This window comes from Mesoplodon densirostris, chromosome 6 (genome assembly GCF_025265405.1).
Source record: "Mesoplodon densirostris isolate mMesDen1 chromosome 6, mMesDen1 primary haplotype, whole genome shotgun sequence".
Lineage (NCBI taxonomy): Eukaryota > Metazoa > Chordata > Mammalia > Artiodactyla > Ziphiidae > Mesoplodon > Mesoplodon densirostris.
This window is the reverse complement of record NC_082666.1, coordinates 130,109,332-130,124,550: the sequence shown is the minus strand read 5'-3', so window position 1 is coordinate 130,124,550 and position 15,219 is coordinate 130,109,332. Positions and strand designations below refer to the sequence as shown.

Here is a 15,219-nt window from a genome sequence, read left to right as displayed (position 1 = left end):
TACAATGAGGTATCACCTCATACCTGTCAGAATGGGCATCATCAAAAAGTCTACAAACAATAAATGCTGGAGAGGGTGTGGAGAAAAGGGAACCCTCTTGCACTGTTGGTGGGAATGTAAATTGATACAGCCACTATGCAGAACAGTTTGGAGGTTCCTTAAAAAAAACTAAAAATAGAACTACCATATGACCCAGCAATCCCACTACTGGGCATATACCCTGAGAAAACTATAATTCAAAAACAGTCATGTACCACAATGTTCATTGCAGCTCTATTTACAATAGCCAGGACATGGAAACAACCTAAGTGTCCATCGGCAGATAAATGGATAAAGACGATGTGGCACATATATACAATGGAATATTACTCAGCCATAAAAAGAAACGAAATTGAGTTATTTGTAGTGAGGTGGATGGACCTAGAGTCTGTCATACAGAGTGAAGTAAGTCAGAAAGAGAAAGACAAATACTGTATGCTAACACATATATATGGAACCTAAGAAAAAAAATGTCATGAAGAACCTAGGGGCAGAACAGTAATAAAGACACAGACCTACTAGAGAATGGACTTGAGGATATGGGGAGGGGGAAGGGTATGCTGGGACGAAGTGGGAGAGTGGCATGGACATATATACACTACCAAATGTAAAATAGCTAGCTAGTGGGAAGCAGCCACATAGCACAGGGAGATCAGCTTGGTGCTTTGTGGCCACCTAGAGGGGTGGGATAGGGAGGGTAGGAGGGAGACGTAAGAGGGAGGGGATAAGGGGATATATGTATACGTATAGCTGATTCACTTTGTTATGCAGCAGAAACTAACACACCATTGTAAAGCAACTATACTCCAATAAAGATGTTAAAAAAAAACACAAAACTCTGAAAGTAGAGACAATCGAGCTGGTGTGTTTATGGTGAAAGCAAGTTGGCCCTGAGGTCATAAGAAGCAGGACTAAATGGAGAAGGTCTTAGGGCACCTATACAAGTAGGAGTATAAGCATAATTGAATGAGATGATCATACTCAACAAGTATTTATTATCTAAACATGAAGCGAATCATTACACACATGCAAATAAGTCACTTGATTCCAGTTGTCATAAGCACTGTCTCTACTAGAAAGAAAGTTCCATGCGTTCAGAACTTTGAATCTCCAACAGTGAATGATGCCTGGCATACAGCAAGTGCTCACTACCCTGTTTGTTGACTTGATTCATGAATTACCTGAAAAGAGAAGTATGGGATGGAAAGAGAGTATAAAACAGGAGTCCTAACAAATCTAGGTGAAATCTGGAAAATAAATAGGAAACATCAGTCAAGGGGTAGGAAAGACGACGGGGAGAATTTCTTCAGAGAGAAAAATTTACAGCAGCAAGCCCTGAGGAGGGGAACTTGGTCCTTTCTAGAGAATCAAAAATAGACCAGATGGGGGAGGAAGGGGAGGGGAAGAAAGGAGAGAGTGACTGAGGGACAATTAAGCAAAGACGAGATAATGCAAGGCTTCAGAATCTTTATGCAGGAGCAATAGAAAACCACCGAAGGATTTTAAATGGAAGCATGATAGACTCAGATTCATGTTTTTAAGTGATCACAGTGGCAATATGGAGAAAAAAAATAAATTCTAGGATTCCTTTTTAACTGATGTTAGCATTTTTTAAAAAATCTGGACAGACATTTTCTGAACTGGACTTAGCTATAAAGAAAAATTTCTGAGGGGGAGAATTTTAAGAATTCGGAGTAGGTTACCGATAGAAGGCATAACATTTGCTTCATTGGCGATGGCAGTGGGCAGAATTCTAAGCTGCCCCTCTCCCCTGGTTTCCTCCTACACTTAAGTTATATTCCAGGGCAAAAAAGTCATGGCAAATGTAATTTCTAGTCAGTTCACGCTAAGCTAGGACGATGACCCTGGTGGGCCTAAACTAATCACAGGGGCCCCTTGATTGATTGATTGATTGATTGAGACTCAATAAATTAATATATTTTTTGAGTGAATACTCTTACAGAAACTGTACTACTGCCTTTAAATCTATTTTGCTCAGTTAATTCTCACAACTCAGTCAGGTCTTTTTTTTTTTTTCCCCCAGCTAAGCTAGACCATGCTCTCTTTTTTAAAAAAATTTTTATTGGAGTGTAGTTGCTTTACAACATAGGAGCCCCTGTAAAGCAGGGAGTTTTCCCCAGCAGGGAGCACAAGAAGTCAGGGAGATTTAAAGCCTGAGAAGGGTTCTATGTGAGGGCGGTTAGCCATGGCTAAGATGGAGAGTTCCTGGGAAAAGGAACTGAGAATGGCTCTGGGAGCAGCCCTGGGCATCCCCAGCAAGGAAACGGGCCCCGGTCCCACAGCTGTCAGGAACTAAATGAGCCTGAAGGCAGGTTCTTCCCCGGAGGCTCCAGATAAGTGCTCAGTCCAGCCACCACCTGGACTTCAGCCTCATGAGACGCCAGGCAGGGGACCCCACGGAGCCCACATGACCTCTGACCCACAGAAACGGGAGATCATAAATAACAGTATGATGTTTGAAGCCACCAAGTTCTGGTCATTTGTTACACACCCATAGAAAGATCTTTAAAAACTGTATTACAGTGACCCTCCAAAGAGAATTAGAATTTCATTTTTGTGTGTCTGTTTGGTTGTTTTTTTTGCCCTACCTTGGAAAGGAAGGCAACGAGGAATTATTTAACTTTCTATTATGGCTCCTTTGTCACCATCCCCTTGCCCCGCAAGAGGGATTGGCCACCTCGCCAAATGATGAGAGAAATGCGGTCCCCTTTTCATGAAAAATACACGCCTGGGCCAACCAATCACTCTCTCCCAGCTGCAGATGGTAGGAAAGCTTCTCTGCCTTGACACTTGCCTACCTCTGACATTTGATTACACACAGGACTCCTGAACATTCTCTGCCCTCCGGTTTTCCACCCCTGCATCTATTGTCTAATTACTTTCAAATTATCTCTCTTTAAAATGCACAACTGGGACTTCCCTGGTGGTGCAGTGGTTGGGAATCCACCTGCCAATGCAGGGCACACGGGTTCGAGCCCTGGTCCAGGAAGATCCCACACGTCACAGAGCAACTAAGCCCATGCAACACAATTACTGAGCCCGTGAGCCACAACTACTGAAGCCCATGCACCTAGAGCCCATGCTCCACAACAAGAGAAGCCACCGCCATGAGAAGGCCGCGCACCTCAACCTAGAGTAGCCCCCTTGTGCCGCAACTAGAGAAACCCCGTGTACAGCAACGAAGACCCAACGCAGACAAAAATAAATAAATAAATAAATTTATAAATTAAAAAATAAAATAAAATGCACAGTTAATAAAAGGAAATAATCTCACAAATATTCAGGCTGTTTGATCCAATTTTTCAATAAAGTTTTTGATAAAATTAAAATTGTACTTAAAAAATTCACTGTATTTGATTTAAAATGTCAGAAGAGACTGAAAATAGAACCAAACAAAACAGGGTTCTTAGAGTGGACCAACTGCTGTAATAATCCCCACATCTTGGTAACTTAGCAGCAGTCATGCAGCTGCTACACTTCAGCCCTGGGAGAGGAGGAAGCTGTGTGCCCTGCTCCACCCCAGTTTCCAGACACTCAGGCCCCCTCTGCCTAGTGACTCCACCACCCTCTAGGGGCTCAGAGGCCTCCTCTGGATCTTCTGCAATTCATCAGGCTCTGAGGGAAAAGAGAATCCTGAAGGGGAGAAAGGAAGTCCCTGCTTACTGACTTGAGCCCAGAGGTGATGCACATCTCTTCTGTCCACATTCCACTGGCAAGAAATAAAGCCCCTTCTGAATACCAAGGAGCTGGGGATTATAGCCTGGCAGTAAGCCCAGGAAGAAGTGAGCATGGAAATTTGTACATCCTGGACTGTATCTCCCACAATAGGATGAGATTAAATCTGTGGGTGACCTGTAAATTTTTATCACGTGTTAGAGTTCACCTCCACCATGGATTTGGAAGTATGTAGTCCAGTTATTACTGCCTGACGAGGCACCCCAAAATCTACAGCATAAAACAAGCATTGTATCGAATTCATGGATTCTATGGTTCCCAAATTCAGAAAAGGTAAAAAGGAGAGAGCTCATTTCTGCTGCATGGTATCTGGGGTCACAGCTAGAGGCTGAAATCATTTAGAGGAATCTTCATCTACTTGCCCAGCAGTTGATGTTGGGTGTTGTTGAAAACAGCTGAGGCTGTCGACCCGAGCGCCTACACGTGACCTTTCATGTGGCCCAAACTTTCTACAGTGGGGTCTCCTCAAGGTGTCAGATTTCTTACATGGCAGCTCAAATTTGCATAAACGGGTGCCCCAGTGGACAGGCAGAAGCTATGCCTTTCATGACCTCAGTCACTTCTGTTGTCCTCTACAGGTCTAAGAATTCACAAGCACACCCAAATTCAAGGACAGGGGACATAGTCCCACATCTCAGTGGGGGAGTACCAAGGTCACATTGTAGAGAGGCATGTGCAATGGGAGATATTGTGGTGTCTAAGTTGGGAAAAATGCAACCTCCCATATGTATTATCTTAGAATCCCTGAATTTCAGTGTTTGAAAGGATTATGTATCTTATAGAATAGGGACCAGCGAACTATGACCCACTGCCTATCTATGTCAACAAAGTTTTACTGAAATACAGTCTTGTCTCTTCTTAGCAAAGTTTCATAGTTGCAAGACCATATAACCCACAAAGCCTGAAGTATTTACTATCTGGCCCTTTACGACAAAGTTTGCTGACTCTGTAGATAAACTCTTGACTTAGTAGGTGGGCACTGGAGTTAGAACACTAGGACGCATATCTCTGTTCTGGATGTGGCCAATTCTGCAGCTTTGGACAAGTTAGCCTGTAGGCTGCCACATTCCCACCTATATAACTGGGGAAATAGTAAAGTCTGTCATTGAGTTGTGGGCATTAAATGAAAAAGAGCACAGTAAGCATTCATAAATGCTCACTCTTATTATTAGAATTACCTAAAATATCAGCTAGATCAACTATCCACCAGAGTTACATTCTTGTCTACAAAATGTCATCGACTGTGGATTTCAACACACCTAGTAATACAGGAAGCCCATTTCATCTTTAACCAAGCTGCCTATTACAAAGTTCCTCCTTCCACTGAGTTGCAATCTGTCTCTTTATAGCTCTATCCTATTAATCCTAGTCCTAGCTCCTTTGGGTTCTACGAACATCACTACCAAATGTTAGGTTCTTCAGATATTCGAAAAGCACTTCTCTGAATTTTATCTTATCGAGACTACGAATCTCCATTCTTCCAACTGTTTTTTTCTAAGACACAGTATGCATCCCTTCCCCATGTTGGTAATTCTCTTTACAAGGGAATATAAAGCATTTTCTCAGAAATTAGCATAAGACTTCAGGTAGATAGATCAAGACCTTTAATCCCTAAACTCTCCATATTTTGCCGGTGATGTGTTTTGTGCTACTCAGTCTTTTTCTACCTTCTCCTGCTCTGGAAGAGTTGATTTTTGCAGGTCTGGGGACAGGTCCTTACATTTACCCTTTTTATGTTTAATCTTATAGAGCTCCAGCCTCTAGGGATCTTTCCAGATGACGGTACTGTAGTTTAGAATGTTCTCTGCCCCTCCCAGCTTTACATGATCTATGCATAGTTCTGATGACTTGATCTAAAGCCAAGTTGAAATTGATACCATGAGTAGTCCTGAACTCTCAGGAGTTAGAGCCACTGAGTATTGTTTTCATAATCCATTTGCCATCCCCTTGGGATTCCATTCGTCACTGTTTGTTCACTAGTCTTACTTAGGGTGCCATTCCTCCTAGTGAAAGAAGATGGAAGCAAATGTAAGTTAAGACATAAACATTCCTCTTTCTCTCTTCCAATATTTCACTTTAAAAGAAGCTGTGTATCTGCATCAGTCAGGGTTCTCCAGAGAAACAGAACCAACAGGGTACATATATGGAGAGAGATTTATTTAAGGGAATTGGCTCATGAGATTGAGGAAGCTTGGTAAATCCAAAAATCTGCAAGGTAGAACAGCAGGCTAAAGATGCAGGGAAGAGTTGTCTTTCAAGTTCAAAGGCAGGCAGTCTGCTGGCAGAATTCCTTGTTGCTTGAGGCAGGTCAGTCTTTGTTCTCCAAGGGCCTTTAACTGACTGGATAAGTCCACCCACATCATGGAGAGAAACTGCTTTACTCAAAATCCACCAATTTAAATGTTAATCTCATCCAAAAAACATCCTCATGGAAACATCCAGAGTAATGTTTGACCAACTATCTGGATGCTCTGGTGCAGCCTTTGACACATAAAACTAACCATTACAGTATCTAACTCCTTTTTAAAATCATTTTCTTGCAATGAAAATAGCTAAAAATCTAGGATATATGAAGCCTGCATTTATGTTTTGATAATTAGTCCGTTTAGAGTAAGCAGCCTGTTGTATAAAACCAGGATTAATGGTTTGAGTGGGCAGTCATGGTAAAATATAACCAATTAATTTTTGCTACTACATATAAGTACAGCATCTTAACCGATACCCCGAGTTTAGCATCTCTTGAGTCCACATCACTAACCAATTATTTTCTGTACCTAAGAAAAGATTGGGAGTGGAGAGAAATTAGAATGCAGCTCTGATTCTTAAGGTGAGCTCTACTGAAAGTTTCAGTATCCAGATAAATTATGGATACACCTATGTGGCTTAATTCATTCACCTATTTTAGAAATTCCACTTTTATACTTTAAATTTTTAAACTGACACAAATTCTAATGTTATTTCTTCTAATGATTTCACAAGATTGTCAAAACAAATATCTCTATAAATAAGATGTCTAAGCATTCAATGCCAGTTTATTACAATAGTTGTGTTAAAATTCTACTAGAACAAAAAATATGTCAACATGTTATCTATGGAAATTGGATATACTGAACAAATATTTTGGTTCTAGACTCCTATGAATCTAGTTTTTTTTAAATGTGGTTTGTTTTTTTTTCCTTGGTTAGCCATTGATAATAAACAGAAATGATTGATTTAGAGACTTTAAGGGATTTTAAGATTTTATACGAATCTTACTCATCATTTGGGTTTTTTGGTATAAAAGGTACTGTTCTCTTTTATTATACTTCTAATTTCCCCTCTTTAGGTTTGGATGTGTGGAGGAGAAATGTTTGACGTTCCATGTTCTAGAGTTGGTCATATCTACAGGAAGTACGTCCCTTACAAAGTTCCATCTGGAACCAGTCTGGCAAGAGTGAGTAACCAGGGATCAGAATAAGTGGGGTTTGATGTGGTTTTCTGTGTGCAAAATGTGAAGCCTCACACGTGGTTTAATCCAAGGCACCGTCTGATCAACATACAAGTCCACAGCTTGGCCATTCCATTTGGCAGGCTTTTAATGTAGAGGCTCCTGTGTTTCTCAGAGTTTTATTTCCATTCCTTAAGAAGTATTAGTTATGATGCTAAGTCTTGTTATTAATTGTATTGAAGCACTTGCACATACATTATATTTATATTTTTATATATATATATATTTGTGTGTGTGTGTGTGTGTGTGTGTGTGTGTGTGTGTGTGTGTGTGGTACGCGGGCCTCTCACTGTTGTGGCCTCTCCCATTGTGGAGCACAGGCTCCGGACGCGCAGGCTCAGCGGCCATGGCTCATGGGCCCAGCCGCTCCGTGGCATGTGGGATCTTCCCGGACCGGGGCACGAACCCATGCCCCATGCATCGGCAGGCAGACTCTCAACCACTGCGTCACCAGGGAAGCCCTATATTTATATATTATTATATTTGCATATTATATTTAGTCTTCATCTATACTTTCGGAGCTTAATATTCTTATATTTATTTTGTAGATGAGAAAACTGAGGCTTAGCAAGGTGGCTCTTTCACATACACGAGTGACAAATAGCAAAGTTGGAGTTTAATCCCAGGTCTTCAGAATGGACCCCTCACAGGGGGCGTGTAACAGGATAAGTCAGATGGAGAACAGGGTAAACGGGATGGAGAGAGGTGTCTCCCACACTCTGCCTTCCTCTCATTCTTAATCAGGGCCAGCTCTGCCTAAAATTTTACCCCATCCTCAAAATTCCAAAACTGGTCAAGTCCAAGATTATTTTTTTAAAGATATTGTTTTGAGTAAAACCTTTATCTTAGACCAGACGCAAGGATGCTTTTCTCTTCTGCCTTTTACAATGTTTGGGAGAACATGGTCATGATACCTTCTGGAAACAATCCTGACAATTCCCGTTTTCTGTGTCCCTTTTTTCATCGCTCAGTCAATTTCAGGCACCACAATCTGTACCTGCTACTGCTAAGACCCCAGGTCTAGAAAAAGGGTGTTTCACCACCACCCTCTGCACCATGTTCCCCTAAGAATCTAATCCCAAATGATTTATGTTTGTTCTTTTACTAATGTTTGTTACTTTACTAATAAGCCTTCAATATAATCAAGTCTTTTATATAAAGTTCAGTAAGCTCACACAACAAGCTTTTAAAAAAATATAAACTAGTTCATCAGGATTCATGAGAGTATCAATCCCACAAAGGCAGAGTTTCTCTCGGAATTATTTGCTACTATTCTCCCGGCACCTAGAACAAGGGTCGGTGTCACTCACCAAGATGTGTTGAAAGAATTAATGAGTCAGGAAAAACTAAGACAAGAAAATGCCGCAGGTCTAAGGTCTTACTAAAACGTAAACATTTTAATGAAGTATAATAAAATTCTCATTTATAGTGAGTCCTTTTTGGGGAAGGAGGATTCTGCCTTTTTCCCTTTCCAAGATTATTTGTCAATGATGTCCGTTTTCTTTGTTTTCTTAGGCACACCATAATCTCTCTTACAGCAGTTTGAGTTAATAGTAATGAAGTTACATTACATACACCTTGAAGGGAGGTAGTCACGTTATTCCTCCTTCCGCAAAAGATTAATCAGATGTTAATAACATACTCCATTAAGTTGTTAGAGAAACACATTATTTGAAGAAAAGAAACCAATCACAAAATCACAAAGTGATTAAAGAGCTGCATTGTGGGTAAGGAAATATGACTTAATTTAGGCATAAGACTTAATACATATGAATCTGAAAACTCATGAACTCCCAAAAAGGGAAATGACTGAACGGTTTTGAGCACATACCATAAATCAGCTGTGTGGATAACATAAGCAGTAGCAGTTTAAAATATCCCAAAGATAATGATGTTCCGTCGTTTGTCCATTTCACTCACTCATATGCTCCACGCTTGTGTCCCAAACGGAATCTTTTATCTGCAAGATGGGTGGTGGGTGTGCTTGGTTTGCAGCCAAAAGTAGAGTCTAGAAGCTGGGGGGTGGGAGGGAGTTGTGCGGATCTTCAAAAAATAACTCTGTTCATATACTTTGAAGAAAGAAATTAAGTCCTTCTTCAAAGACTGTCAACTATAGGGAAATGGGCTGGCACATAAAATTTCCAGCAAAGAGTGAGGATTTATTCAAGTGAAAAAAAGTCCATAATTCTGAATTTTAATCTTTTCCACTTAAATTTTACTTGAGGGCTCCTTTTTATTTTTTTCTAAACTGCTAGAGCAATCAGAAAGTCATAAATATTGAGGCTCAGCTGTCACTCTAAGAAACATTTTATGATTTTTTAAAATAAAAAAAGCGTATTAAAATGAAAAACCATTCTGGTATTTTGTGGGAGAATCTCAACTACCTGCTACACCCTGCATTATCACTGAATCATCAAAAATGAGGAGACTTTACAGATGCTCAAATGCAGGGCCAGGTCCACACAATAGGGAGTTCATCCTTCCAGCCTTGCAGGAAACGGAGAGAAAGATGGAGAAAACTCCACAGGCTTGTTTTCTTATTACAAAGCTCACTTAATGCTTCAGAAATGTGCACCCTTCTTTTATGTACCTATGTAAATAGAGGACTCCAGCTGACTGTCACAACACACACACACACATCACACACACACACACACAGAGTGTGAATAGCCTGCAGTCCTCTAAATAGCAAACCAGCATGTATCATAGAAGTAAATTCAAATAATTAGCTAGTCAGTGCCTTCTATTTACCTAGCATTACAGTCTGGCTGGAAGAGACAAGATGTCTACACATGAAACCATTAGAGGACAATCCAAGACAGCAAATATGGATAGTTGTTCAAACATATTGTAAAGCTGTGTGTGGTGGCGGGAAGAGGGGGGATGGGGTACACTAGCTGCTGAACTGAAAGCGGACCTTCAAGGATACTTCAGTTAGATGAACATGGTTCGCAGAATCGTGGTTCCCAAACTCAGGACCGGTGGACCAGTTCCTGGCCCACTTTTCACCCAGCCTCAGTGAACTGAGAAAAGTGAGAATCACAAAGCTAAATCTATTCCATTTAATAACATCTTTTTATGCAGCAATCTTAGGCTTTTTTTTCCCTCTTATGACAGTATAAGAGATGGTAGATTTTTATTAATGCCCTTATTTGGCAAGAATAAAAATTAGCCTCCCTGTGTCAATTCCCACAAAATGCAAAATTCTGGGACACTGTGCCCTACAATTCAGCTTCATCAGGGAATCAGAGTGTCCACGTGTCATGAGTAAAACCAAAGGTTTTACCATGTTAGCTCGGGGTCCAATGTCAGTACACCGGGCACAACTGTGATACCTTCTCACCAGGAGCAAATGGCCAGTCCCTGAGGGAAGGGCTGCCCACCCCTAGTGCTGCAGGGGGACCAGAAAGTCCCCAGGGCCGAGGGGACAGACATCCCCTCCTTGGGATGGCACTGACTGTCCTTTACACAGAGGCGTGAACAGCCAAGTGGCTGAGTGGCAGAGGGGGGAGACCCTCGGTGGAGACCCCCCGAGGAGACCCTTCACTGCGACAGGCTGTGTCATGAGCCACGCACTCTGCAGAAGCCATTTCGGGCACCTCAGACTTCCCTGTGAACGCCAGTGTGTTTGGGGCAATCATGCCGTTGGACCTGAGACCGGTGACATAACAGAGGCGCAAAATAGCCACCCCACGGCTAAACACACCAGCTGATGCAGCACGATGTAGTCCCCTCGGAACACGTGGCCGGGGCGTGTCCCCAGGAGGGCCCCTTGCAGAGCAGGGCAGCCCTGCAGACTGTGGGTGGGGTCCTGCACAGGAGACAAAGCAGGACCCGACCCTCACCCTGAGTCTGTAAGGGATGCCCAAACTGGGCGATTGTATCCTTCTGTGTTTTGCCATTGACGTAAGATCAATAACTGTTCTTTTTTAAATTTCATCTTGCATGTCATGGCAACCACTGTCCAAATTTCAGGATAAGAGCTATAAAGCCAAAGTCAAATCCCCATAATAATGGATTGGTAAAGGGGATGGAGATGAAACGTCCCACGAGCAGAGCTGGGACTGTGTCTGTCTAATGCTCGCAAAAACTGGAGTGGCTGGGAGTCCTGGGGGAGCCCCAGCAGGAGCAGAGGGCCAGGTAGGAACGAGCAAGCACAGAGAGTGACAAAGGATTGCGTTGGGGCTGCCGCAGTCCAACTGGGACGGTGCAGTGGAGCCAGAGTGCAGACCAAGGTGTATACCTTTCCCTTACCGACTGCAGGGAAGAACTCGGGGGTTTTGAACAGGAAGTGCCAGGGTAAAAATAGAAGGGGTAAAATGGAAAGGTCAACCAACAGGTAAATATTAAAGGGGAGAAAGACTAAAGAAAGTAATATTTTGAATGCAAGAAGCATCTGTAAAGAAAACTTCCTGGGAGGTTTTCATTGATTTGCCACCCTGTGCAAGAATAGAGAGAAGTCAGACGTGACTGCAAAGTTTTCATCGCCACATCTGAGACACAAAGGTACAGATACAGGGACGAGAGGAAGGGACGGATGCTGAGGCTGGATTTAGATAAGCTGGGTCATAAGCGACCGTTGCACAAAGGCTCGGGGAGAGCCAGACCTGGGAGACGTGCATGGACTTCCCATCCAGAATTCTGAGAGCCCACAAAAACCAGATTTTGCCAGATTTTCTTTACTAATCAATTTTCATTAAAAAAAAAAAATCCCATGCCAGGCACTGTGCTAGGCCCTGGAAGTATAAAGGCTGAACAAGTGAATCACAGGTCTTAACTTCTCATAAGTAACAGCGCCAACTGTGACAGTAAATCCACGCAGTCCCACAATCTGTATAGGACAATCAGAACGTCATGAGGGTGAGAAGAGTTAAGTAAAAACCATCAGACTCACTATGGAATGAGATCTGTATCTTACCTAGTTTACTTATAAACTTTTGTACAGAGATTATAACGGTATGGTTGGCATTATGATTTAACAGAAGAGAAAGCAGGTCTCCTGAATAATATACAGCATAATTTCATATATATAGTGATATATGTTCTAGGTTAACAAATGATATTTAATGATCCTATAGGCTACACTGTGATCCACATGCACGTTACAGATATTTTGACTTTATATATTTACTTAGGGCTTCTTAGCAGAATACGGTGACCTTTGAAGATTTCCTACGGTTATTGTGCTCCGTGGGCACAAAGGTACAATCTGAGGTCTGAGGGACAAGAGTTGCTTTGCCTCTGTCAGCTGTGAAATGACTTCCTAACGTATTTCCCAAGATGCCTTTCTCCCAGTGTCACATCCCTGGGGACATCCAGCCCTACTGACCCCATAGATCATCTCAGACCCTTGGAGTTGGTGGGGGTGGAAGAAGGAATGGAGGAGGGGGAGGGGGGAGGAGGAGGAGGCCTTCCTGGTCGAAGCCTGACCACCCCAAGTCCATCAGGGAGTGACCCTCACTGTGCACCATGGTGTTGGCTACCCTGCTTGGAGTAACTGCAACAGAAAATAATATCTGACGTATGCAGATATGTCCCTTGTTTATCTCAGAAAAATGTATCAGTTGAGGGAAAGCATGAACAAAACCAAAAGGACTAGTTTGATGTCAGAAAATGAAATCGCCAAGAAGGCAATCAAGTATGGCGATGAATGGGAAATCGACTCTCCCACAAAGTGACCCTTCCCCCCTCATGACTGTAAATCAGTTGATTCTCATGAAGCTGCCCAGCAAATAGAGCTGGAGCACCACTACCTTGGCTGCCAACAGCAGCCAGCACTTCGTCCAACTTCTCTGAAAGCTGCAGGATTCAGATGCTTCGTTTGAAACTGTCCTTGAGTTTGGGGACACGGTGGCCTATCATGGGCTTTCCCCCAAAGAGCAGAAAATAATGAATTCTTCCCAAAAGACAGCTTTCATAAATGGCTAGGACTTCTGTGCAGATGCAATTCCTCTCAAAACAATAACTATTTCAAATTCTTCCTTACAGTGTAACCAAAAGGGCAATAAGTCTGTCCAGTACTCGTGGCAAGAACTAAAGATGATTCACCTACTGCTCTCAGTGTGTCTCTCCCCTCCTGGCCATATTTTAAAATACAATATCTCCTATTTAGATGGAACTTTTTAAATTTATTTTTTATTGAGGTAAAATTGATGTATAACATTATATAAGTTTTGTGTGTACAGCATTATATTTCTACTTTTGTATTAACTACAGTGCTCACCACCAAAACTTTAGTTTCCAACAATCACCATGCAGTTGGTCCCCTTTAATCATTTTGCCCCCATTTCCCCTCTGTAACCACTACTCTGTTCTCTGAGTCTACGTGTTTGTTTTTCTTTGGTTTGGCTTGTTCATTTATTTTGTTTTTTGTATGTCTGTTTGTTTTGTACATTCCACAAATGAGTAAAATCACACAGTGTTTGCCTATCTTTGTCTGTCTTGTTTCACTTAGCATAATACCTTTAAGGTCCATCCATGTGACAAAGGGCAAATTTCACCTTTTTATGGCTAAGTAATATTCCATTGTGTATATATACCATATCTTTTTATCCATTCATCTGTTGATAGGCGCTTACCTTGTTCCGTATCTTGGCTATTGTAAAGAATGCTGCAATGAACATAAGGGTGCATATGTTTTTTCGAATTTGTGTTTTCATATTCTTTGGAAAAATACCCAGAAGAGGGATAGGCTGGATCCTACTGTAGTATTATTTTTAATTTTTTGAGGAATCTGCATATTGAACTTTTTGTTTAAAAATTCAAGCATCTTCCATAAATAATATTTCATCATTTTTCCTGATAGCCTCCCTAAAAATCAATCATAACTTTATTATGTGACAATAATGGTTCAATAAATCATTGAGATTTGATGAGTCCATTGCGGGTTATGAAGATAAATGTCATCTCAGGCCACAAAGAAGGCTCAAGCTGCAGAAATTCTTCAATAAATATTTATCAAGTGCCCACCATGTGCCAGGCGGAAATGCATAGAGCTTGCCCCATATCCTAAACCAAGAGCATTGGACCTTTTAATTAAATCAAGCCTCCCCTTTGTAACAGAATGTCACCTCACCCAAGGACATTCCCCACTAGAGATAAGTTTCTGCCTGTACAGCACTCATACTAACCTTCAATGATGTCCCTTTTTCTACCGCTTGTTTTGCATGTGAGGAAAATAAGGAAAAGTAAAACTATTCCATCTGCCAAGGACCTAGGGAGAGGAGATGGGAAAACATGAAACATAAATGTGTTCCCCACGGCTTGACCCTCACTTTCTCCCTTAATTCCTACCCCAGTGGTCTGAGAATTTTAAGTATCCATGTTTTTTAGCTGTTCATTTAACAAAAAACAACAGAATCACACTTTGTCTTTAAAATGCTTAAACAATATGGAGGTAAAGCATAGAATTTTCATACCAAACATAGACACCAAAAAAGAAAGTGAAGTAGCAAATCACTGATGGGTACAGTCTCTTACCATTTGAAAGTTTCGTGAACACAATATGCGAGGTAAAGACAACATTACTTTAAAATTCAGCAATTTCCCACCAAACTTCTCAAGACTAACTTTTCGTTTGGTCTTCTTCTTATTTCCTCTACGTACTTTTTCCCCAAAACTCCCACACGGTTGCCATAATCTCCATAACCAAAAATGCAACTCTTGCAAGAGGGAGCAGCACTGGCTGCTCTATGACTCTGCCTTTTGGGACCTCAACTGGACGATGAAATGGCAGGAGCACCTGGCTGAGAGGGACTCGTTCAGGGGAATTAGCTTCTTACCCTGAGAGGAGTAAATGCAGAGTGACGCTGCTGGAGGCCTCTGCTGGGTCATTTCCATTCTAAGCACCCTTGTTTCCAGTTGTTTATTAGTTCATGGCAAGAATTCCATCTCCAACTACAATTCCAGCCCAAGCACATTTCCTTTCTAATGTCACT

At 41.7% G+C, this 15,219-nt stretch overlaps 1 protein-coding gene across 1 annotated transcript in view; it reads left to right on the top strand.

The window, feature by feature from the left end:
• Positions 1 to 15,219, top strand: part of GALNTL6 (polypeptide N-acetylgalactosaminyltransferase like 6) — a 1,098,474-nt gene that overhangs the window by 1,010,829 nt on the left and 72,426 nt on the right. The window contains exon 8 of the mRNA XM_060101558.1: positions 7,121 to 7,228. Coding sequence (XP_059957541.1) covers positions 7,121 to 7,228 — 108 coding nt within the window. The remainder of the gene's footprint in view (positions 1 to 7,120; positions 7,229 to 15,219) is intronic.